The following is a 25,386-nucleotide window of genomic DNA, read 5'->3' as shown; positions in this document are numbered from 1 at the left end:
AATGCTCATATTTTCTATCTGCAACTAAACTGGCATTATGGTATTGAAAAGTGATTCCAAGGGTATAGTGTATCTGAAACTGGATGCAGTAAGAGAGGTGAGGGAATATTGAGTTGAGCAGAGTTAACGTGCCTTTATTTGTCAGATAGGACATGCAGAGTTTTAGACAGGCACAAAGCTGGATGATGCTTCAGTGTATGAAAGCTCACGATGTAATCTATTATGTATGAGGAGTGCTTTCTTTTCCACAAGTCTGCTCCTCATCAAACCCCATCACTACAAATGAAAAACAAAAATGTGATTTTTTTTTAGAAGTACAGGCACAGTAACAAATTATAACTGAGGCGTCACACGTTTGATCATTCTCCTTTGTCAGCACTTCTAGACTTCAGGAAAATGTCTTGAAAGCCCATAGCGAAGAAAGTTAATATGAGGTCAGATTAAAAAATGGTAAGCTTTTTAAGAAGGAACAGAATGGAGAGGGACAAACAAAAATACTGCATTGATTACACTGCAGACAGGCAGTCATTTTCACTAATTGGAGCAACAAACTGCCCCCTCTGGTGGCAAAATATATGAAGTGTAACAAATGGCAAACTGCATTTTGAGATGTAGAACAGTGAAAAACCAGTAAACGTAAATGTTCCAAGTAATATTAGTTGGTCAGTTGACTGTTTTACTCGTTACAATACATAATACAGCATAAAATATTGAAAAGGGTCAAACATTAATAACTGGGGTTCACTCTGTGTGTCCTAGATGCCATGAATAAACTTAACTAAATATACTACAGAATAATAACATTTTAGAGCAGAAAAAGCAGAAAGAACACAGAAAAAATACAGACACTTAAACCAATAAATGTAGATAAATGTAAACAAATATAAATGATGAATCTTTGTCAGAAAAAAAAAGACTGCGGCAACACTATTCTATTAAAATAGTGACCACATATCAACACCTTCCATTTCATTGGTATATGGCAAGTATAATAAGCACAAATGAAAATGGAACTTTCAGTACAGTTTTTAATTCAACCATTCAGCCCTGACCTAATGACAGACAAATGGTAAATATACAATAAAGACCAAATTTAACCTCAAGTCTAATGGTATGTTACATCTTGCCAGACATTTACATCAACAGATAAGCGGCTCGGTCTTTATATGTGACATGAGTACAGAATCCTGTTTCAGCTCCCTCAGTTCCCTCTGTTCTTGATTTTCTTTTTTTCCAGTGGACTTAACTGTCTCTAAAAGCTGCAACACGACTTCATTCTACCACCAACTCGAAACTCTCAGCCTCGTCAAACTCAGCATTCATTTTAGCAGCTAGAAGGTCCAGCTCGGACATCTAAAAAGGGGAAAATCAAAGACAAAGTTAGAAACACTGGACTGGAGAAGAACATTCATTCATCCTGTATCTCAGGATTTAATTAAGCTTTTGTGCAGATTCACAGGTAGGCAATGAAGCAAAAATATACTATGGTACTTTAAGAGATTTTCATGATACACATTCAAATGTGATTGTAAAATGAGCGCGTGCAAATTTTAGTGACAGTTTTGTTATTTGTCAGCCTCATTCTTGGGACATCTGTAGTACTCAAGCAGAATAGTCTAACTAACTGAAAAAATAATTGATTTGTGGTTAACTAAGCAAAACTGGTCATCAATCTCATATGTTAATGGTAAAAATAAAAACATACCCAATAATTTGTGCACACAGCAGCCCAATACAAAAATGGATGTACTTATTTTACATGCACACTGGTATAAAAAAAATACATTTAAATTTTACTGTGTGCTTTTTTAACTGCCGACACCATCCAAATAACACCACAAAACAGAAGCAGAACTGAATCCTACACTACAATAATACAATCTTTAAATATGTCATTTTATACTACACACTTGCATAAATTTTACTGTCTTAGTAAACAACCTTTATTTCACATTATATTCTTTCCAGCCATCCTAAATTTAACACAATAAACTTTGGTCAGTAGTCAGAGCAGTGCACTCACTGCTAGACCTCAAACTCCACCTACAAGCTCAGCCATTGGCTCATGAGCTGTTCAATGCTGTTTTATTGGCCGCCACCACCTGCATGAATTAGAACATGCTTCATGTAAACAAGGTGCAGGTGGGCTGGTGCTTAATTTCACAGACCGAAGATTCATCATGTCTGAGCAAATCTCCACTTGTATCCATGTTTTATAAGTTAAGTAATGACGCAGCGTAACTTGCATGTCATTTAAGGCGGTCAAATCTGCACTCTTATGTAACTATGATGATGAATTAGGGCTGTACGAATTAAGATATGTGTTTTTATATTTGCAAACAAGCTGAACAGCAGTACCGCATTTTTAAAACAAAATTATGCTTGTAGTGGTTCAAAGTGAGTTACATTTTTCCATGCTGATCCAAACCAAACCAAGGCCAAGAAACTGAGGACCAAACAGAACCACGAAACTGGTGAACCATTACACCTCCAGTATCTACTATTAATACTACTATATCATTGTGGGGTACTGTATATATTTTGAACTGCAGTAATGAATGTGAACATAAACATTATGCTATGGGTTATTTTAATAAGTAATTGGGTACTCTTGAAAAAATTACATGTATTCAAAGCTTTTAAAAATGCTATTTTAACAAGCCCTAGATGATACATTCAGAAAGGTGGTTCATGAAGTAATTTATCACTACGATGATGACATATCCTTATATTGCTCACCCCTAAGATCTACTATGCAGTATGACCCTAAAATGTCCCCTCGCCTCACCTTTATTTGTTGGACCCTCTTCCTCCGAGGGTTTTTCTTCATGACGCAAACTCCAGGAATGTTCAAGTCAGGTTCTGAGGCGTTGGACACAATGTCGTCAGCTGCTGAGAGGTTGAAAGATCCTCCACAGAGCAAGGATGATGCCTGGAGCGCGCCCCTCGACACATCAGCCTTACGGATCACCTCAGGGGTCTGGAGCCTCTCAAATCCAAACAGCGTTTCACGGCGCGTGGGAGACGAGGCAGATTGCGGTTTCGGACTCTCAAAGGATCGGTCACCCATACTCAAGCGGCTGTAGGACCGACGGACCTTGTTGGACCACACAGGGTCTTGCTCCGGTTCTCTAGGTTGGTGAGGGGGCGTTGAAGATGCCTGGATGGGGGACAGGACAGTAGGCTTGGGAGCCGATGTCTCTGTTTGGGGAGGACTCGAGACTTGGGACCTCTTTCTAGTGGCACTGGATGGTCTTTCTACATTTTCCTTGTTAGGCTCTGAAGATACCTGTGAAAGAAAAGAGTTGAATTAATACAATTTGGAAAAATTCTGAACATTTGTAGTGTCTTGATGCATCCTTGACAGCATTAAAGAACCACCTTGCACTGTGTCATCACAGCAGAGACAAAAGCAGATATGTACCTTAATCTTTGATCTCCACAACTCTTTGCTTACAAGTTGCATTAGCGGTTCATGTAGTATACATTTGTAACAGCCCTTTCATTTACACAGCCATGGACCTTTTTGTATGAAAAACACAGCAAGAGACCGATACATTTCCACCAGTCATGAAATTAAATATGATCAAAATGCATTTGAGATTCATGGAAATGCCAGGGGTAAACAACTATACATCTTGCTGACCACTTATGATCAGATCACTATAGATCACTTGAATATTAATACCAAATATGAACAGCGTCTTGAATGAGGTGGTATGGCTGCCTAAACTAAACCAGCTTTAATTAACAGTTTCCATGTAGTAACAATCACTGTCCTTTGCCATTAAATGGTGTTGCAGTCTAGACCATTTTTTTTTTGTGATTTGAAGGAATGGCAAATTTCCTAGTACAAAACATGGAACTGAATTCAAACACCACAGACAATTTAATTCAAATAATTCTGTTCTTGTGTTAATTACGGCTTAACAGATGGAGCCCATGTATGAATGTACCGTCTGAATTACCTGGGTTTTCCTTGGGGCAATTTTCCTTACAGTAATGGACCGTTTAACAGCCACATGTGGAGCCTTGGAGGAAAAAAAAGCCAAGAGTGTTACTAATACATTCAAAAGTTTGTAGACTATTACTCATCCAACTCTTCTTCCATATATAAAAAGGTTAATAAAGATGAATGCCACCAACTTTTCTGCATAAATCAATCATTTAGATGTCAACAAAGTAGTCCAGAGTGGTTTAATGTGAAATGCACCATTCTACAGAAACAGAAACGTTACTATATGAATACACAGCTGAGACACTGTTTTACACTAGCATTGAGACAAGCATTTGGTCTAAAATTAGTTCTTAATACATTTATGGCAGAGGGATACATACAGTTTGCTCTAAGGCAAAACAGTTAACAGTGAAAAAGTTAAATATTTTACCATTATCAATGTCACACATAAAAAAAATTTCAAGCACATCTAGGTTCACTTGTCATCTTGTATAGCAAAGACCTGATATACATGGCTATAACTGCGTTGTGGACATCACATCCCCTGGTTCCCATCACCACCACTGTAAAGAAACTGGAGTCCTGGAACTGGAGCAAGTTTCACCTCAACTCAACGTTTCACATCATTACACTCTCAATGATTTTCTTTAACTTGCAATGACAGGACTATGCAGAATTTAAAAAAAAATCTTCAGAATTCCTTTTTAACAGAGTATTAGAATTTAGAATATACAACCATTTGTCACTGTGTTTGCACCCTGAAATTAGACCTCTGCATTTCACCCATCTGTGCAGTGAAACACCCACATAGACGCACGCTAATGAACACACTAGGGGGCAGCAAGCACACTTGCCCGGAGCAGTGAGCAGCCCTATCCACGGTGCCTGGGGAGCAAGTTGGGGTTAGGTGCCTTGCTCAAGGGCACTTCAGTCATGGACTGTCAGCTGAGGGGATCGAACCAGCAAACCTTCTGGTCACAGGACTGATTCCCTAACCTCCAGCCCACAACTGGCCCCCTAAAAGATCTACAGAGTCTACACTTCACAGAAGACAGTGCAACTCCCAACTCATCCCACAGGTAGAGTTACTGGATGATGCTCCATTACTCCCCTGAAAGCAAACCCACTGCCCCAGCCCAATGCAGTGGGGCCTTACACCTCTCTAGTCATTGCTTAGCACTGGGCATGGTAACATATGGGCGCATATGCAGCTGAGCACCTTGTTCTTTTGTCAGTGCTTTTCTATAAAGATCATAGAAGCTGCGCGTGCAACTGAACTCCTGTGTCAGCAATGGGTGCACATTAAAACAGATCATATCACTGCTTAGAAAGACTGTGGGGATACTTTTGCACACATAGCGGAGACCTTGTAAAGAATTAAGAGCCCTCCTACAGTAACGCTACTTGGAAAGTGCACTCACTGCATATAAACTTTCTCACCTCAACTTTGGGTGGCAAGTTCTCCTCATTCGTTGACAATCTCGCAGATCTCCTTCGCGGCAGACTGCCTGCATCTGTAGCTAACAATTAAACACGAAAAGGATTTAGCTTAGCTAGCTAACGTAGCTACGTTTCAAATGGAAAGGTGTTAATTAGAAATAGACGTTCACAAAGAATTCTTCATCAGCGAGTTAATGAGTAACGTTAACCCTGAACCCACTAACAGCTGTAGCAGCTGAGACGCTAGCTAACGTTAGCTTCTGAAAACAAGGACTAGTTTTAAATAGTTCAGGTAAAAGGATTTTCGTTGGCTTCACTGTTAGTTACCCAAATCAATTCAATGGTTTGACCTGTTGGACACTTTCGGTACGGTACAGGACAGGACTAGAAAGTGACCTACGTCTGCTCTGGCTGTTGTTTTTGCTCGTCTGTCCAGTCGACGCTGGTCGCGGTGTCCTCGGTGTCCTGCCGCTCATTTTATAAAGCAACGGTAGCTAACTAGTTAGCTTAGGTAAGTTAAGTGTACTCAAATCGCAAATGCACGAATAAACATTAGACCTCGAGAAGCCGTTTAAACTCAACTTAAGCGGTTTCTAGCAGCAGGCAAATATCAGCTCTCTAGCAGCGTTTCAAAAATGCCCGCCTTATCGTCTCAAAAATGGCCGAACGGCGGTGCTCGACTCGTGAGTGAATCTTTTGAACCGATTCCTTTGAACAACTTCACAAGTGCAATTTATTAATAGGCGAGGGATTCTAATAAAGTATAATATTGTAACTAAAAAATACATTTTGACCATTCTAGCTTAAAAAAATAAAATGCGACACTGCATTATTCACGAAGCCTTTAGGTGGGCTGAACCAGGCATGGGAATCATTGGAATGGGCACAAGAAACCGAGGAGTCAGTTCATTAAATGAATCAAACTTCTCATCAAATGAGAAGGTACAGTGCACATTACTGAGGACTCTGTCGGCTTAAAGGAATATACTTTAGAACATGTATAAATAAAATAATTACATTTATGACTTGCACTGAAACAATAACCAGCACGCTGCTGAGGACCAAAATGTTTTAATGTAGCCGCTGGTCCAGTAGAAGGCGCTGTTCCTTACGCAAGTAGCTAGAACCCGTGTCAACATATGAAGTCACCACATTGCGGAAGAGACGTGGCAAAAATGCTTCCCGAAAGCCTGCATCGCAAACATGGAGTGGAATAAGTAGACGAGGACATTTTCCATAATTCGGAGTTTTGGAGTAAAGGTGTTGAGCTCTAGTGATTCTTCACATCCCCGGTGAGTGGAGTAGCCTTAGTTTGGACGTTAATTGTGTTCGGCTTCTTGACAGTTCGTGTGAAAACGACTAACGTCACTGTAAACAGATCTGCCAGAGATGGGTTACCTTAGCGAGCTACATGCTAACGGATGACTGCTGTGTCCGACTTACAGTTATAGCCGCTTTGCTGTTATTACTTTGACACATAGATAACTTGCATAAATATGTAGAGACCATTCATACTGGTTTAAGGTTTTCGTTTAGTTGGACATGTTGAAGTAGTTAGCGTTACTTAACGCCGAATCTACCAGGTATGTTAAAGTCACTGGCTGAAGCTCCTGTTTCCTACACAGCCTATTATTATTTAAAGGGAATCCCGTCGATTTTTCACAATTTATGTATAATGCAGTGGTTGAGATGTGTACAAAATCGTTCAAATGATTAAGATTGAAATGATGTAATGCACCGTAGAGAAACGAAGCTACTGATTCCAATTTCTCTACAATCCTAGTGAGAGAAACCAGGGGTTGCTACAGATGTCTACAACTGAAAAAAATGCAAATTAATTGTAATTACAAATATCAGTGTTTTATTTGCTGTCTGGAATAAGCATTGGACCTGCAAGTGTCATTTGAGTTTTTACATTTAGTAGTGATAAAATAGTAAAATAGAGTTTGTTTTTCATTTGAACAACATGTCAGGACATTCATGCGTGGAAATGCTTGTGGCGAGGCTTTGGTAATTACTCAGCAAAAAGTAAGCAAAGTAATAATAAAAATGCAAGAAAATACTGAAACTGATATGTTAAATATACACATATAAAAAAATCTAAAAATCCTCTCTGCAATGTACAAATATATTTATATTAAACAAAGGATAATCTCTGAAGAATATATACATTTTAGAGACTTAGTGTTAAAGTGTTGTTGTCCATAGCAGAGATGATGTAGTGATAATAATAATAATAATATTAATAATGCTAACAAAGTGACTGAGTGAAATGGTAGTTGGGGAAGGACTCACAGCTTATTCAGAAGCTGTCAGGGGTAGAAACTGTTCATTAACCTGGTTCTTCTAGCCTGTATACTGCAGAATCTCCTGCCTGATGGCAGAATGGTGAACAGGCTGTGTGCTGGGTGACTTACAACAAGTGACAACATTGGGTGTGTTTGTGTGTAGTTAAGCAGGCAGACCATGGGTCTGTGCAAGTGTCCGAAGCGGAAGGTTACGAACCTGTTCTGTTTTGAGCATCGAGTCAACGTTTGTGAGCATTGCCTGGTGTCCAATCACAGTAAGGTTTGTGATCTAATTCCTTTGAGCAGCTGTTTACTAGGTGATCTCCTGTGAGCTACAGTGCTACTTTTGTGTATTGACTTCACTCTCTTGCTCTTCCTTTGTGCAGTGTATAGTACAGTCCTACCTGCAATGGCTCCAGGACAGTGATTACAATCCCAACTGCACTCTGTGTAATCAGCCTCTAAATTCCCAGGATACTGTGAGGTTGGTGTGCTATGGTAAGTAGGTCTAGAAATTGCCATATGTATGTGCCAACTAGTAATGTGGCTAGATAGTGGTCACGTATTATATGAGGTCTTATATGACCTTGTTTTACATGATGATAATGAAAAGATTACTAAGACTGAGAAGCTATCAAAAATAGCTTCATTGGGGCTAAATGGGGCCAAATATCAAGTTCTGTATTACTAGGCAGGCAAATAAGAAAAGAAAATTTAATAAATACATTTTTTTTTTATCAAATATTTGATCATCTCCATTTTCTCTTTTTATTCCATCTCAGATGTATTCCATTGGTCTTGTCTGAATGACTTGGCTTCACGGCTGCCCCTGTATACGGCACCAGCGGGTTATCAGTGCCCAACTTGTCAGGGACCTGTCTTCCCTCCCACAAATTTGGCCAGTCCTGTGGCTGACGTTTTGAGATCACAGCTCTCCTCGGTCAACTGGGCCAGAGCAGGACTGGGCCTTCCACTGGTGAGTATTATGACAAACCTTGCTGATGCACTGTTGGTCTAAGCCTATGTGGCCTATAGCAGTTTATCCCCACCTATGCACCGAAGTTTTAAGAAGTGTTTCAACCCACGCTGCTTTTTGAATGAGGCATGATGCAGGACAGCCAATCAGAACAGAATGGCACAATAAAAAAACAGCCTGTTTAATAGTTAGGGATAGGAAAATGTTCATGTAAAAACCATGTTTTTGGCACATAATACAACATAAACCTAATACATCGACCTAAAATACAAAAACTGTATAATATTGACACTCATACTCTTGGATGTTGAATGATGGTTTATTCCAGATCTTCTAAAACTCTGTATGTCTTGCGCATTTTCTTCAGGTTGAAGACAAACATGAAATTGAGGAGAACACATCACACGATGTCACTGACTATACAGATTGGACTTTTGATGGTGAGTTTCTAAAGAGTTTACTCGTTCAAAGACCTTTTCTTTATATCTAACTTTTTGAGACTGGTTGCATGTTGGTTAACTCCATCTGAAAAGTGTTTAGCATGTAGAATTCTCCACAGCCAGACTCATTGTATTTCTACCTTAGTATCTTTGTTATTACAGTATGTAGCACATTATCAGAGCGAGTGAATCTATTGGCACACTCTGAATTATGAATGTGATGCTTTGTAAGGCACAACATTGTGGTTTCATCGCAAGAAATCCTGCCTTCAATTTAAATAAAAAAAAAAAAAAAAAAAGAGCTATTCACCTGGTTGGTAAAAGCATAACCAGGAAAAAGCCACACTTGTTGTTGTGCAGATACAGTGCTGTGGAAAAGTTGTAGGCCATCTGGGAAAATGACATGTAAAGCTATTTATCTGGGCAATAAGCATTTATTTCTTTGGGGAAAAACTGACATGAGAATAAATACATAGAATCACAATGTATTGCTTATTTTGTGTCCAACCTCTAAACAACTTTATTTAATTTATTTTTACAAATTATTTTATTTATGATATATTTTATCAGAGACTTCAAATATTTTTAAACACTAGCTTGGGGGTTTAAGCTCTCCCCCTATTCAAGTAGATTCATGGCTGGTCTTTTATAAAAATCCTCTAATCTGCACGTCAGCCTCGGCTGCGGAATCCGTGTCCACCTCATACACTCCAGAGCCGACGAGCAGTCCGGTGCCTCCTCATCAGGACATGGGGTTGAGCCACAGCACACACAATAATGGAGGGCTGGGGGTCCAAGAGCACTCCGTAATCAACATGATCTCAGCCACTGCGCCTGACACCATCACTATCAGCAAAGGTAGAGTGTTTCCTATAATGTTAAATGTTTCTCTTAGTAATTTAGCTTTATGCTAACTGTGGTAAATGAACCATAAGACAGAAATTGAAAGTGGTGTTTACATTCCATAAACATAAACTTATAATAGTCACTGGACTCCGTGGAACCCACTTGCAACAGTCTGCAGTAGGTTGTTGTGCAATAAAATAGCCCAAGCAGTTCCTAACTTTGCTTTTAACTGTGTCTGAATGCTGCTTCCACTGTTATTGACTCATATCCTGTATCTTCTCCCAGCCTCCTCACCAAGGAAAGTGTATGACACACGAGAATCAGGCCACACTTCAGTGACGCAAATTGACTTTGATGATGATAAATACCGGCGGAGACCAGCCTTGAGCTGGTTTGCACAGATCTTAAAGTGAGTATTTGAATAAAAATGTAATTCCAGGCTATTCAGTTGATCATGTAATTTTGTATTTAGATTTAGTTAGTATAGTAAAATGATAGTGATACCCTAATTCTAGAGTTCTTAAGGTTAGCTGCATGCACCGTTTATCCAAAAGTATGGAGACACCCTGTCTAATTTGTGAATTTGGCTGCACCTATTGCTGATGCATGCATTTAGATGTACATACATAGCTTTTATAATCTCCTTAGAAAAGCAAAGTAGAGAAAATGGGATGCTCTCTGCACATCAGCCTAAGATCACCATGCCCAATGCCAAACTTTGATGGCTGAATTTATTATTAGTTAGTTCCAGTGTTTTATATGATATTCCTCTCAACAATTTTTCTACCTCTCGATAGGAACCGCCTGGGGACGAAGAGAAAAACCCTGACTCTGAAGCAGAGAGTCATCATGCTTTTGCTGATAGGAATGATTGGCTTCTTCACGCTCATTATCATTATGGCTAAACTTGGCCGGGCTTCGGCCGATGAAGACCCCAACCTGGACCCCATGCTGAACCCTAACATCAGGGTGGGCAATATGTGAGGAGCGAAAGGCCTATCGCTTCCGGACCTGTGGTGCATTTCACCACAAAATCCAGCTCAAACAGAACAAAATGGAAGCAGGAACAGACATTCAGAGCGCTGGGACCAGCAAATAGATGCCTCCTATGTGGCACTGCAAGAATGGTGACCCAACACTTTTTCTGCCTGGGGGTTAAAGGAAGTTTCCCGCCATATCTTTCCTTAGACTGGCCGCCAGCAGATGCAAAAGTGTTTATACCAATGTATCTACTGATGCTGTCTTCTATGAGTCGACATTGAATGTGCACTTAAGAAGACAGAAGAGTGTGTAAATGTTAGACCATCTTTAGTTCTTGATGCATTCGTGTATACTAAAACGCAGTAATCGGGTGGGTGTTGGGGAGGTGACTTTTTTCTTAAAGCATATGCATTATGCTTCTAGGTGTTTTGCAATTTAATATATGACATTCATTACAGAGCCTGATATGTTGGTTGGCTGCCGATATTCGCTGATGTTGACTAGCCTTGGTTAGCGAGCTGTATCTGTGAAGATATCACAAATCATTTTCAACTTTTTCCGGTAGTGGCATCATCTGGATCTGAGGGACTTGCCCTTCAACAGGACAGAACTTTAGAAAACGTGTGCCATTGAGGACCTTAATATGAATCACCCTTTCTTTATGTATTTGACAGACACAAACACCATGATGGTAAATAAACAAGTGGAATACATTCAAACCTAACCTGGAACATGAAGAAAACAAACAAAAAAAAACTCTTTCCATGAAAAGAAATAAGAAGCAATTAACAGAAAACAAAATGGCAAAGAATTTGAGTTAGTTCCACCCCAGTGCTGCAATTATTAGAATATTTAAGACTGAGTTTCTGCTGTTTATTTGAATTTTAAAAACTTAACCATTTATTACTGACAATACTATCAGTCAGTAAAATGCTATTTATTTAAAACTGTTGCACATACAATTTAAAGTCTAAAATATAAATACAAATTGATATCAGCTGATGTCAGTTATCCCAAGTTGTAGCCCCTTAACATGGGTGTTGTACCATAATTGGTTCTTGTATCTGTTTCCAAGTCTGCCTTTCGCAAGCTCCAAACAGAATCTACAACCAGTGGAACGAAGATGTGTTGTAGTACAAGTCTATACCAAATCTTTGGAATGTAGATGGGAAGAATGATACAGAGCCTTTAAATGATTAGATCATTTGGTTTAACACTTTTTCCTGTATGTCTTTCTTGTATGTTCCAAATTATACTTGGATTATCAGATTAAAACTGAATCCACAGAGCTGTGCTGGAAATCGTAATTCCCCAGAGAATGTCCCGAGTGGCTTTTGCGCTTTAAGATTTATTTTTGTCTGTATATCAGATTGAAAACTATGATATTGAAATCATGTCTGGCTGTGTTAACACTACACTGTCGTTTGCACTTCCTCCCCTTCTATGTTTCTGGCCCTGCTGTTCTTTACTTAAAAATGGTTCTAAATGTGTGATGGGAGACACTGTACTGTATGAACTTTACAATAGACACAGGAGCTCCTGTAGGAGAGATGCGTGATAGTACAGTATTAAACTCTGAGGATTTCACTCTGTTCACAGCAATCTTGCTATTAAATGATGAACTTTAAAAAGTGAAGCTCATTTCTGTTTGTTCACACTGTGTTTCAGTGGTATATACACATCAAGAAAAATGCATCAACCTATTTGTAAAAGGGCTGCATGATAAATCATATTTCCATCATTACCATAGTATAAGTTTTTGCCTTAAACATGTTATTGTTACATGGTGCAATGACAGAGCAGATCAAATTAGCAGGCAAAGTCAAAGAAGCAGTCAAAGAAACTTGATTTTTTCTCACTAATTAAAGCTTTATGACTCAAAATTTTTAGAGAGGTCTTTCTAGTTGTCATAGAAACAGCAAATAGAGTTATATACAAATTTTGAGTAAAACAAAAAAGTTTACTTGATTGCGGAATTATGTGTTTAGGTAGTGACCATCTTTAATATTACTCACTTATTTTCAAAAAAAAAAAAAACAGTGGGATCTAACTGCTCACCATGTGGCCATGAGGGACAGGGATGCAGTCACTATATGCTCTAAAATGCTGAAATGCAGGGGTGTAGCTAAAATAAAGTTTTCATGGTAGTGACATGAAAACATGGACTTAATTAGGCCTTGGACGATGCATTTGTAGGATGCACCATTCTAAGGAAGGTTATTAAGTGAGAATTGTTCTCGTAGTAGTGATAGTAACTAGATAACTAAAGCATTTAATGCCTCTAAAAGCTGGCTCACAGACAGTTTTCTAAAAAATGGCTACACATACATTTCCTGGGGACTGATATATTGTTTTACAGTAGTTTTGAAATAGGGATTTTGGCAGAGGGTTATGTGGAGGGCAAAATAATATCCAAAGAAAACTTTTTTCCTGATTTACTGCATTTTACTTTCATCATTATTGCATATAAACACTCTGACATCTGTTGGTTTCGCAGATCATTTTGGATAATAAATGAAATATGTTCGCATTATGTTTAGTAGACGTTACGACCCCTGGTTCCTATCACCCCCATTGTACGATGAGAAAACTTCATTGTCCATTAAATTAGCATGAAATGGAAATTTGCCTTTGGCAATCTGGCACATAAATAAATAGACACATACTTAAAACACTTAAATGACAGTTGTTTATCTCCAGTGATCTTACTGGCCTGGGTGACCGTCTGACCCAATTTATTTCTTTGCTTAACTGAGAGGTTCCCGTACTAAGATCCAATATTGAAACTGAGAACACTCTCTGTAAGGGACTCTTTGAAGGAATATCTGGACATGTTTGGACATAGTGGAAGAGGGAAGATGATTTTTAACATGCTGAAAATAAAATGTCATTAGAAAAAATCTGCAGAGAATTATATAAAAAAATCTTTTTGACTCTGCAGCACCAGAATGTCACTGCATTGCTTTGTTGAGTGAGGGGTGTGAGTTGTGACTCACAGACTAACAACAGTGCGATGAGTCCATGCAATGCATTCATACAGCCCAGCACATACCAATAGAAACCAACAACCAGGAACAGCTAACCATGAAATTAACACAAATACACTGATAACTGTACATATTTATCAAACATTTAAAGGGCCCATGTCATGGAAAACCAAATTTCCCTCCGTTTTTTAAAAAGTGTTTGAGGTAATATGTAAACACTGTTAAAAAATCCATTTACTACTCAGTCCATAGAGTCCATACATGCAAGTGCAGCTTGTTTTGAGTTTATTGTTTCTGTGATGTAGCCAAAAAAAAAAAATTTTTCACTTCATTTATATGCATCAACATATTCAACACCTTAGCTCTGCCCATTCACCTGCACTGCAGTTCTGAGCTGTGGTCTAGCTCTGAATATGTTTTCAATGAGGCATAATTCAGTGCAGGTTTGTGAATAGAGCTCATTTATCTTATTTCAGTCTTAAAGGCTCAGTAACAAACACCTTTTTGAGACTTCTTTTTAATTCTAAGAGTTAAAAAGAGATTATAAAATGGTAATTAATTATGAATTCCAATACATAAACCTGCTCAAAGGAGCCCTTAAACAGGCTGATTTTGATTCTGTGCCTTTAAGACTGATCTATGTAAATAAGCTCCATTCTGATTGGCTGCCCTGTATGGTGCCTCATTCAAACAGCTGTCAAGGCTGAAACTCTTCTTATAACTTCAGCGTGAATGGGCGGAGAAGATTTTTTGAATTAATATGCAGATATACTGTATGTAAATATGTTTTTGTGACATCATGTCTCTATCTTTCCACACATGGACTGGACAGCTTGAGGAGTGAATTTGGTCTGTGTTTACAAAATATTTCAAAGTGTTTTGTTTCAAAACAGTGAGGAAAAATTCATTTTCCATGATCTGGGCACTTTAATGTTGTAAAATATCATTAGAATAGTCTTTGCAATGGCATATTAGTGCCAACCAGCCTATCATAACAAGTGAAACACAGTACTAGGGCGAGTCTCAATGTGCTTGATGATGAGGTGGAGGTGGCTTACACTACATTTAATAGCAAACTCTGGTGCCACATTTCCTCAGTTTTTTACATGGTTTTGTACTGTGCGTGAAGCATTTAGGGTGACGGTGTCCTTCAATGAAGGCTGCATTTCTCTGACACATGCGCAGTCCTGCAGTGGTGCTCTGGAGCATCCGCTGTGTGGCTTTACTGTGGCCTTGTCACTATTTGGGACTGGATCTATGGCTTATGGCTACATCCAAAACTACTTATTTCCTTGTTAAACATTATGCCAGAAAATACACCACCATTAAAAGTGCATTCAGCAGTTTAGCATGAGGAGCATGGTCATTAAGTGATTAAGTGACCCTTATTAGTCCCACAATGGGGAAATTTCACCTCCGCATTTAACCCATCCATGAAGTGAAACACCACATACACTCCACTGAGCGCACACACACACATACACACACACACACACACTAGGGGGCAGTGAGCACACTTGAGCCCAATCCGCAGCGCCCGGGGAGCAGTTGGGGGGTTAGGTGTTCATATTTTGATGATGTGGTAATTATAAAAAAAGAAGTTTTATTTGGGGAATATTCTATGAATTTGGGGTACATTTGTGAATTGATTAGACTAAATTAATTAAAATACGCATTAGACTGAGCCCTTATCACAGCACTTCTGTGAATAAGGTCTCAGGCAGTGTGTTTATAACCATTTCATGTAATACCTTTCTGGGAGGGAGGTTTTAGAGGCAACAGACTCTTCAGAAGTCTGGTTTCTATCACCACCACGGTGAACAATTCTGACTCAGCGAGTTTCTCTAGAACGAAGCATTTCACACCAAACCCTCTGAATGAATGAAAAATTGCTAGAGGCTTCTAGCCACCTCTAGGGGCTAGAAGGGAGGGGGCGTCTAGTGGGGGCGCTAATGCAACACTTTGGATGTGGTGCGCCTGAAAGCCAATGAAGAAGAAGTAGAAGACGCCGAAGAAGAAAAAGAAAACACTGAAGGCCAAAATGACGGACTCGTCGGTGAGTACTTGATGAATCTCTTGCTTATATTGCCATAAACATATTTCAGGTAGCTGCCTCAACCCGCTAATATGTTATATATTCGCAGGTGGAGATCGTGGAGGGCTGCCGTCTTCCTGTGCTCCGGAAAAATCAGGAGAATGAAGACGAGTGGCGTAAGAGCTCTCCGTTAGCATCCGCAGCTAACGCGCTAACTGAATAATAACAAACACCGCGCTGTCATGACGGAGCAACATATAAACAATAGACAGGTTTCAAGGCGATATATAAGCAAATAATGAAACAACCTCATACCACTATAGTTCTATTGAGAACATATATTGTACATAAAGTCAGACTTGCCTTCTGTTATTGCTGTCATGCGAAGTAGGTGGGGCAGTCGTGGGCTGGAGGTTAGGGAACCAGCCCTGTGACTGGAAGGTTGCTGGTTTGATCCCTTTGGCTGACAGTCCATGACTGAAGTGCCCTTGAGCACGGCACCTAACCCCCAATTGCTCCCCGGGCGCTGTGGATAGGGCTGCCCACTGCTCCGGGCAAGTGTGTTCACTGTCCACTAGTGTGTGTGTTCACTAGCGTGCATGTATGTGGGTGTTTAACTGCATGGATGGGTTAAATGCAGAGGTTTAATTTAACAGTGCAAACACAGTGACAAATGTTTGTTAATTCTAATTCTATTCTGGAGGCTGTGAAGTTGTTTCCCGAAGCTGATGACAAACCCATTTGTTTATAAAGTGTCCTGGAGATGTTTTACAAAACTGAATGTCTCAGTAAAGCAGAATGACTTGATCCCAACTCCCTCTTCTATTGGGCAAACCTGACTTTGCGCTTAGGTTCAGGATCAAGGTGAGAAACCCTGTTTTGTGAAATAACTCACCTAAGGACTTAAAATGTTTAAACCAGTCATACTTCAGGGTGCTGAAGCTAATTGTTCTTTCCTCTGTAATGTTTTACTTGATTGTAAAGAATTCAGCTATACCTAAATATGTGATGATGCAATTGCTTCAAATCTGTTAGCTATTTAACTGTGATATTTCTCATCCCCTCTAGCATTGGCAGAAATTCTCAGCGTCAAAGATACTCTTGGGAGAAAGCTGTACTATGTTCACTATGTTGACTGTAAGTACATTTGTTTGTATGTAGCCAATAACTTGAGAGTTAGTGACTTGCGCTAACTAGTTTTGAGGTGTTTTACAGTTAAGTAATGTGCCACATTCTGGCGTTTTATTTATTTTATTTATTCATGTGTTTATTTTGTGAAGTTAACAAGCGTCTGGATGAATGGGTCACTCCAGACCGGCTGGACATAAAAAAGCTCCAGTTCCCAAAGAAGGAGGCAAAGACACCCACAAAGAACGGCCTGCCTGGGTCTCGGCCCAGCTCACCAGACAGAGATGTGGTAAGAGAGGCCACGTTAGATAGTTTTTACCCCACCTATGTTCATTGCACTGTTCTGAAGTCCCACTAAGTTGGAGCCGCTTTTATTTTGTAAATGTGGCAGTAGTAAGACCTCACACAGCTTGTTACACTTTGTAACTTATATGAATATATTAAATATTTAAAAGCATGCTTTTTTTTTTGTTTGTTTGTTTTTCTTTATTTTGTCATGTGAAATTGTTTTACAAAGCTGATGGCAAACCTTTTCTTATCTGTCCTGGAGGTGTTTTACAAAAAAGGTTTTCTGAATAAGGCTGAATGACTTCAACCCACAGTGAGGACTGTCCAGTTGGAATGTGTCTTAACTTTTCTCCTATGCGACATGGTTAACTTTGGGCTATAGTTATTTGGTTAGAAACCTTGTTTTGTGAAATATCCTCCCTGGGGACGTTTTGAATACAATCCAGTCATATCAGCATTGGAGCTGTGTGCTCTTCCTTTTGAGCTGTTTTTACTTGAGTTTAAAGATAGATCCAGGGATGTGTTAATACAAGATTACCAGAACAAAAGTCACAATTATATACAGGTGTCCACATGATTTGTACTCTTTAATTCTGATCTCTTCCTTTCTGTTCAAATTCAGAGGAAGAGTCTAGATCTCAACGTTCAGTCTGCTTCAGCTCCTTCCAGAGGCAAAACCCTTCCCACTCCGGTACTGATAAACTTTGCCCATTCTGTACTAAAAACACCCTTTTCAATTACTGCAAGACATTTGAATGGATGGGCTCAATATTCTGTGCTTCTTGTAAAAGCCCTGATGACGTCCTCTCTTGACACTTGCCACAAAGTGGGAGGGATGTGCTTAAAGTGACTTTTGCCTAATTTTTATTACCTGTCTTTGAGACTATATTGCACCAGATGGTAGGAGTATATGGCCACAGTTAATAAGTGCTTGCAGAAGAAGAACCACCTTAGGACATGTTGATTGTTGGTTGATCAAGTAAAGTCAACAGTGATTGAAGACAAAGCTTGTCAATGAACATTTAAAAAGGGTAAGAAAATCCTAATTAACATGCCTGTTAGAGCAGCAAATCAAGGCAACGTGTAAATATTTGACTATTTTACTCTGAATAGTACAGTATGTACGTTATTTATTGTGTAGTCTGTGTGATGTGGGCTATCATGTTTACCTAAAGATCTCAGTAATACAGTTCTTACTTTTGGGTGCATAATTTTGTTCACTTTTTTAGCAAATGTATATTTAAAAAAAGTATAGTGGTTGTGGTAGAAAGACTTGTTTGAATGTTGCATGTTTGTGTCTCTTTAAAAAAGGTAGTTTTGATCTTATTCTGATTGCATTTTGCAGAAGAGAAAAGCAGAGTCTGTCTCACTGGCATCTCAAGTTTCTGCTGTGACATCAGTGCCTTCACTCCCCAGCTCTACAGAGGTCTCGCAGGCGTCCGTGTACCCAGCAGTCCGAGAAGCTTTCAGCACCAAATCCAGAGAGGATGAACAGCTCACTTCCATCACCACGGTAACAGCCGACATAAACTTTTTCTCTCTCTGCTCCAGAACATCCACAGACATTGTACCTGTTGTGGAAAGTGTATGTTTTAGTCATTAATATAGCTTTTACCACTCTGTTCTAGGGTGTAGGGGAAAATGACCTTTGTGATTATGTGTGTGGTCTCTCCTCTGTCAGAACGGCACAACAAGGCGTATTCTCCCATCTCAGCCTGGCAGAAAGAGGAAGAATTGCGGTACAGATGAGGTAAGGACTATGATTTCTCTGATCCTCAGAACCTTTTATTCACTATTTAATATCCACTTTGTTTCATTTAAGACTGTGTGTTTGTGTCTGCACTCCCATGTTCATTTTATTGAAAAACCACTTCATGTTTGAACTACATTGTCATTTCAATATGTTGCTTTTTGCCCCATTATTAGGGATGTCCGGATCTAGTTATTGTCACAAACGTGAGTCATATATGATTGAGGTTCTGTTGATACTTTGTATTTTAACAGATAATAGTTAGAGAACATTACAGTTAGTAAGGTAAGTGCAGTGGAGCTGTGTGTCTAATATAATAGAAGTCTAGGTTACTCAAAAAGATTTTTAGTGACCTAGACTGCTCTGAAGCAAGGTTCGGACACCAAACAAGTCTTAGCCAAGTGAAAGCCAGGTGAAAACTGTGAACCATTCCTTAAATGTTGAGCCCTTTTAACTGGTTACTCAAAGCAAAGAGTCAGGGTTGGATCAGGCTTAATGCAGCCAATATGATCCATTAAAATATGGTCAGGACATCCCTACCCATTACATGCATCATCTATTTGTCTAAAATGTGGGTCCAGACATCGATTAGAAATGTAGATATGAAATCCAGATAGCTATTCATATCTAGGAAACTTTGAACACAGGCATTTGTTATTAATACACTAGCAGTGATGATGCAAAGTCTACAATGCCCATCAGGAGAGCTTCATACACACCTGCTAAAGCTACTGATAACATACTCCTGCACACTTCTACCTGAGAATGGCTCTTTGTCTAGCACTGACAAGACTTAATATTAAATTCAAATTGTGCTTACCAAGTATCTATTGAGCAGGAAAACAGTACAAAGACTGGAAATCAATCCCACCCTGTTATTAAAGAGTAAAATCTGTTATGCTGTAACTTTTCTTCCTCCCCTCTCAAATGAAAGTGTCCCAAAGCCTTTGCAACCCCTTTTCTTTCTCTGATAGATGATAAAGGTATTCCAGTATAACAGCCCTCGCAACGCCAGTGGCTGTCTGCCGCCAGGAGAGGTCCGTCTCATTTCTTTACCATTGCCTGTTTGCTGTGTCTGTCAGAGAATAGAGAGCAGTGGCCACACATACATGAGTGCTGTACAAAAGTCTTCATTTAAACTCAGGACAAAGAAAGGGAGACCTGACTATAGTTCAGCATCTGATCTGAGAGTTTCTAAATGTATTGGATCTTATGATAACGTGATGGATCTGCTAACGTTAGAGAAGAGTTCAAATCTATTTCTTTGTGTTTTCGGTTGAAAGCATTCATCAGCAAGGATTTTATAATTTACAAAATGAAGTGTAGGCCCATTTAAGAAAAAATTAGAAGCAAAAAAAGAAGTAATTGGTCATTTTTATCTAATTATTAATGGCAAGCCAATTTAAATTGTTTTCCTTATTTGTCTCAAATTTTAAGTTCAGAATTTTACCCTAAAACTCTCATCACACTCTGAAATACACTCTAAAAGTACAGAAGAGCCGTCACTTGTAAATACATGACTTTGAGAATCTGCTTTGTGATTTGTTCCCTAAACTCCACCCGGCATCAGGACTCTCAGGACAGCTCAGATGGAATTCCATCTGCGCCCCGTATGACTGGCAGTTTGGTGTCGGACCGCAGCCATGATGACATTGTCACACGCATGAAGAACATTGATTGCATCGAGCTGGGTCGTCATCGGCTCAAGCCCTGGTACTTCTCACCGTACCCACAGGAGCTGACTTCTCTGCCCGTCCTCTACCTCTGCGAGTTCTGCCTCAAGTACCTCAAGAGCCTCAAGTGTCTGCAGAGGCACCTGGTGAGAGACGCATTATCCACAGCTCCCAGGGCTTTATTACAAAGCTTTCCTGAGTTGAAGTGTTAGAGGGCCTGTGTAAGCTGTGTAACATTTAAAGGGAGTGTGAAAACATTCATTGAGGTTTAGACCCTACATTTAATTTTCTGCTTTTAATTTATTGCTTAACCATTTAACTTAAGATAAATAATTACGATGTTTAATGGTGGTGGCTACAGGATTAAGAACCTCAAACATTTGTTTTTTTTTCTGATTGTTGGTTGTTGTCAAGGCTTAATATTATATTGCAGAATGAGAAATGTCATTCGTTGATATCTGATTTCTCCTGTCTTACTACTTGATTACTAGATATTACTTGTATAATTTCAACTGTAGCATTTATCTAGCAAGGTAGAATTCAGAGTAATTTTGGTCATCGCAGTGGTTTACCACTGTGCTTCATCACTTCTTCATCAGACTCTTTTAATATGGAGCCATGCTGTTGTAATACATGCTGAATGTGGTTTTAAATTCTCTTGCTGAAATAATTTCCCTGAGAAAGACGTCATCTGGACGGGAGCATGTAGCCAAAAAATGTATATATCATTCAGCATTAATTGTGCCTTCATAGATGTGCTAGTCACCTATCCCATGTGCACTAATGCACCTCTATACCATCATGTACTCACTTTTGAACTGTGCCTTGATAACAGGCTGGGTGGTCTTTAGCCTGGAGGACACAGTGTCCATGATTTCCAAAAAGAATTTCAAATTTTGATTTGTTGGACCAAAGGACACCTTTTCACTTCCCTTCAGTGCATTTTAAATGGGCTAGGGGCCCAGAGAAGGTGGCAGCCTTTCTGGGTCCTGTTTATATGTGGTTTCTTCTTAGTGTTTGAGTTTTAATTAGCATTTGTGGATGCAGCGCCAAAGACAGACAGTCACTTTCAGAAGTGTTCCTGAGCCCATGCAGTGATTTCCACTACAGAATCATGTTTGTTTTTAATGCAGTGTCAGCTGAAGGCCCAAAGATCATAGCCAGCAAATACCGGTTTTTGGTCTTGTCCCTTGTATACAGAGATTTCTCCAGATTCTGTGAATTTTTCAATGTTCCTGTGTACTGCAGATGATGAAAAGCAAAAGCTCTTTGCTCTTATGTTGAGAAACTTTTCTTGAATTGTTGCACTATTTGGACGTGCAGTCTTTCACAGAATGGTGAACCCTCCCCATCTTTACTTGTGAAAGACTCAGCCTCTCTGGGATGTTTACTTTATACCCAGTCATGTTATTGACCTGTTGCCAGTTAACCACCAGGTGTTTTTTAAGCATTACACAACATTACCAGCTTTTTGTTGCCCCTGTCCCACCTTTTTATTCCCACCCTTTATTTGATTTGCACATAATTGCATTTGGTTTTTATTTATATTTTTCACAGTGTCCCAACTTTCTTGGAAATGGGGTTGTACATTTATAATCAAAAACTTTTGATTCTCAACAAATGAATGGTTATTTTAATATGTTAATTTTACTTCAGCTTAAACACAGTTTTATTTTAAATGGTATGAACAGATACCAAAATATATTTTTAGATTAGGTTTTCAGTATCTCATGTTGGGGGAACAACAAAAGATTATTAAAAGCTCAATTTTCATCACTAGGTAAACTCATTAGATAAGTGTTGTGTTTCTTTATTGTGAACAGACAAAGTGTAACCTCCGGCATCCTCCAGGAAATGAGATCTACCGCAAAGGGACCATCTCCTTCTTTGAGATTGATGGCAGGAAAAACAAGGTAAATTGCTGTCATATTTCTTGGAGTTAATCTAGTATCGGTTTTATCTACACTGATTTAAGTTATTTAAGGTTGCTGTAAGATCTGTCAGAAACCATCTTAAATGTTTATTATACTAGCTTAAATGTTACTTGTTGCTTGTTTTGCAGACATACTCCCAGAATTTGTGTTTACTGGCAAAATGCTTCCTTGACCACAAGACCCTGTACTATGACACAGACCCCTTCCTCTTTTACGTTATGACAGAGTATGACTCCAAGGGCTTCCACATTGTCGGCTACTTCTCTAAGGTACATTTTTATGAGAATTACTGCACAGAATCAGACGTCTTGTGTAGTTGACATGACCTGTAACACATCACCTCTTTTAGTGTTGCCAAAACTAAAACACATACCTAATTGAATTATTTGCCTTGCTCCAACAATTGATTAATTTCAACCATGCTTTTACATTGTGTGCTACTCTTCCAAGGAAAAAGAGTCAACAGAAGATTATAATGTGGCCTGTATTCTGACATTGCCACCATATCAGAGGAGAGGCTACGGCAAACTGCTGATTGAGTTCAGTGAGTTTCTGAGTTCAGAACAAAGCTGGTGCTTAAAATTACCTGAGTTTTTCTCTTTGCTTTGCAGAAAATCTGATAAATGCTTTGTCTGCTATTTGTTCCGTCTTTTTTTCAGGTTATGAGCTGTCTAAGGTTGAAGGGAAGACGGGTACACCAGAGAAGCCTCTGTCTGATCTGGGTCTGCTGTCTTACCGCTCCTACTGGTCTCAGACTATTCTGGAAATACTCATGGAGCTCAAATCAGACAACGGCGAACGACCGCAAATCACCATAAAGTATGCAGCTTCTGCCTTTATACACTTTAGACTTGTATGAAGTAGACATACATTGTGTTAAATATGTATTTCAATAGGCTACCATAAATAGAATATTTGTTGTACAACTATACACTTATTGTTTTGGTATCAGCTCAAAAGTAATGCAGATTTGTTTGTCTTGTTTGTAGTGAAATTAGCGAGATAACCAGTGTAAAGAAAGAGGATGTAATATCAACTCTACAGTACCTCAACCTTATCAATTACTACAAGGTAATTATTAATGCTTATTAATATCACTTCACAGTATTTACAAAGTCACATGACAAATTAGTATTTTCTGTCCTGAGGTAAAACGCATCTTTGTTTCAAGATTTTGTTCAAAAATTTCACTTCACTTTTAGGCTGTAATTCAGAAATGTTAATGTATCCATAAATTAGTAAATAGTATACTAACGTCAGGAGGCTGAACTTCAGGTTGGAGGAATTAAGTGTGCATTCTGACCCAATAATAGTCTCCTCTGTTCTCATTCTCAGGGTCAATATATTCTCACTCTCTCAGAGGACATTGTAGAGGGTCATGAACGTGCCATGCAGAAGCGCCACCTACGGATTGACCCCAAATGTCTGCATTTCACCCCAAAAGACTGGAGCAAAAGGGGCAAGTGGTAGAGACATGTTTCACTGTGGGGCCCATAGCACACAAGCTCAGAGACCTCCTAAAAACCTGGATGACCAAGTGGGCCTCAGAACTTGCAGACCTTAAGTAACAAATTTGTCACGATCAGACTTTTAAAGACTTGAAAATGAAAAAAGTTTATTATTGCTTGTTGTTCTCCTGCTTAAGTGACCAGCAGCTATAAACAGATGTTTGCTTTTTCCTGAAATCAGCAATTTGGTCTTCATCTAAACATTGGACATTGGTGGACTTCTGAGGCGCTTCACTGTTGTTCATATTTTCCTTTTTTGTGAGATTTTTCATGTCTCTAAACAAATTGCTTAATTAATAGGTTTCATAAGAAATCACAACAGCTTCTTTTTTTTTCTTTCACAATGTGGAAGTGTCAAATGAGATGACTTTAAGGAGCAATGTTTGGTCATTTAAGGTATTTTCTATCAGAACAGAGACTTGTGGATTCTGCATAACCACCATCACATATTCACCCCCTCAGGCTAAAGCTGAGTACTGATCATTACAGACTGTATATAATGTACATTATTTTCTCTCACTCTCTCTCTTTTTGTAAAGGAAGTTTAAATGTATTACTGCATGTCTGTGTGCCATGTTGAACTGTTACATGAATGTAAATTGGAATACCTGTACAGCTGTCAGTCTTAAAAAAGAAAGAAAATAAATGACTACTTATAGCTAAAAGGGTCTAATTTTATAAGAGTATTTTGTTTGCTTGGTGACAAGCTATTTTCTTTGTAGTACTAATGAGGTGAAAATGGTTAAAGAAAATACTGATCACTAACATTTAGATCCCCAGACATTCTGAAATGTGTTAAAGGGAATATGAATCAGTTGTTGAGAACATTGACAGCACAGATGTGCCACATACTGAATTTTATACCACCTCGTTTCAATGCTCATTGTCCATGTTATCAGCTCCACTTTCTATATAGGTGCACTGTAGTCCATCTGTTTCTCTGCATACTTTATTAGCACCTTTTTCCCCTTTTCTTCAGTGGTCAGGACCTCCATTGACCCTCACAGAGCAGGTGCTGTTTAGGTGATGGATCATTCTCAGGACTGCAGTAACACTGATGTGGTGGTGGTGGTGTGTTTATGTGTGTTGTGCTGGTGCGAGTGGATCAGACAGTAGTGCTGCTGGAGTTTTTAAACCCTGTGTCCACTCACTGT

General features: G+C 39.1%; 3 protein-coding genes across 5 annotated transcripts; 2 read left to right on the top strand and 1 right to left on the bottom strand.

Moving 5' to 3' along the window:
• Window positions 1–653: 653 nt before the first annotated feature.
• Window positions 654–6,055, bottom strand: cdca5 (cell division cycle associated 5). 2 transcript variants are annotated; one of them, XM_017697137.2, is made up of 5 exons: window positions 5,799–6,055; window positions 5,399–5,478; window positions 3,969–4,031; window positions 2,789–3,289; window positions 654–1,353 (listed from the first exon to the last, which is right to left on the bottom strand). In XM_017697137.2, the coding sequence occupies exons 1-5, from the start codon at window positions 5,872–5,874 to the stop codon at window positions 1,273–1,275; spliced, it is 801 nt and encodes a 266-aa protein (XP_017552626.1). In that variant the 5' UTR covers window positions 5,875–6,055; the 3' UTR covers window positions 654–1,272. The 2 variants fall into 2 exon arrangements, with proteins under 2 accessions (XP_017552626.1, XP_017552634.1); XM_017697145.2 differs by having other exon boundaries at window positions 5,399–5,472.
• A 484-nt stretch (window positions 6,056–6,539) lies between these two features.
• Window positions 6,540–12,565, top strand: zfpl1 (zinc finger protein-like 1). Its single transcript, XM_017698209.2, has 8 exons — window positions 6,540–6,690; window positions 7,850–7,966; window positions 8,073–8,184; window positions 8,469–8,662; window positions 9,030–9,102; window positions 9,778–9,960; window positions 10,234–10,357; window positions 10,746–12,565. The coding sequence occupies exons 2-8, from the start codon at window positions 7,865–7,867 to the stop codon at window positions 10,930–10,932; spliced, it is 975 nt and encodes a 324-aa protein (XP_017553698.1). The 5' UTR covers window positions 6,540–6,690; window positions 7,850–7,864; the 3' UTR covers window positions 10,933–12,565.
• Window positions 12,566–15,923: 3,358 nt separating this feature from the next.
• Window positions 15,924–24,900, top strand: LOC108427738 (histone acetyltransferase KAT5-like). Of its 2 annotated transcripts, none has more exons than XM_017698188.1 (15): window positions 15,924–15,972; window positions 16,061–16,127; window positions 17,020–17,088; window positions 17,232–17,368; window positions 17,990–18,058; window positions 18,713–18,880; window positions 19,049–19,117; window positions 20,092–20,154; window positions 20,688–20,936; window positions 22,614–22,703; window positions 22,853–22,993; window positions 23,175–23,268; window positions 23,384–23,543; window positions 23,714–23,795; window positions 24,060–24,900. In XM_017698188.1, exons 1-15 carry the CDS (start codon window positions 15,958–15,960, stop codon window positions 24,192–24,194), a joined length of 1,608 nt encoding a protein of 535 aa, XP_017553677.1. In that variant the 5' UTR covers window positions 15,924–15,957; the 3' UTR covers window positions 24,195–24,900. The 2 variants fall into 2 exon arrangements, with proteins under 2 accessions (XP_017553677.1, XP_017553685.1); XM_017698196.2 differs by having other exon boundaries at window positions 24,038–24,900.
• The last annotated feature ends 486 nt before the right edge of the window (window positions 24,901–25,386 follow it).

The sequence above is a fragment of the Pygocentrus nattereri genome, chromosome 23 (genome assembly GCF_015220715.1).
Source record: "Pygocentrus nattereri isolate fPygNat1 chromosome 23, fPygNat1.pri, whole genome shotgun sequence".
In the NCBI taxonomy this organism is placed as follows: Eukaryota; Metazoa; Chordata; class Actinopteri; order Characiformes; family Serrasalmidae; genus Pygocentrus; species Pygocentrus nattereri.
This window is presented reverse-complemented; position numbering and strand designations above follow the sequence as displayed.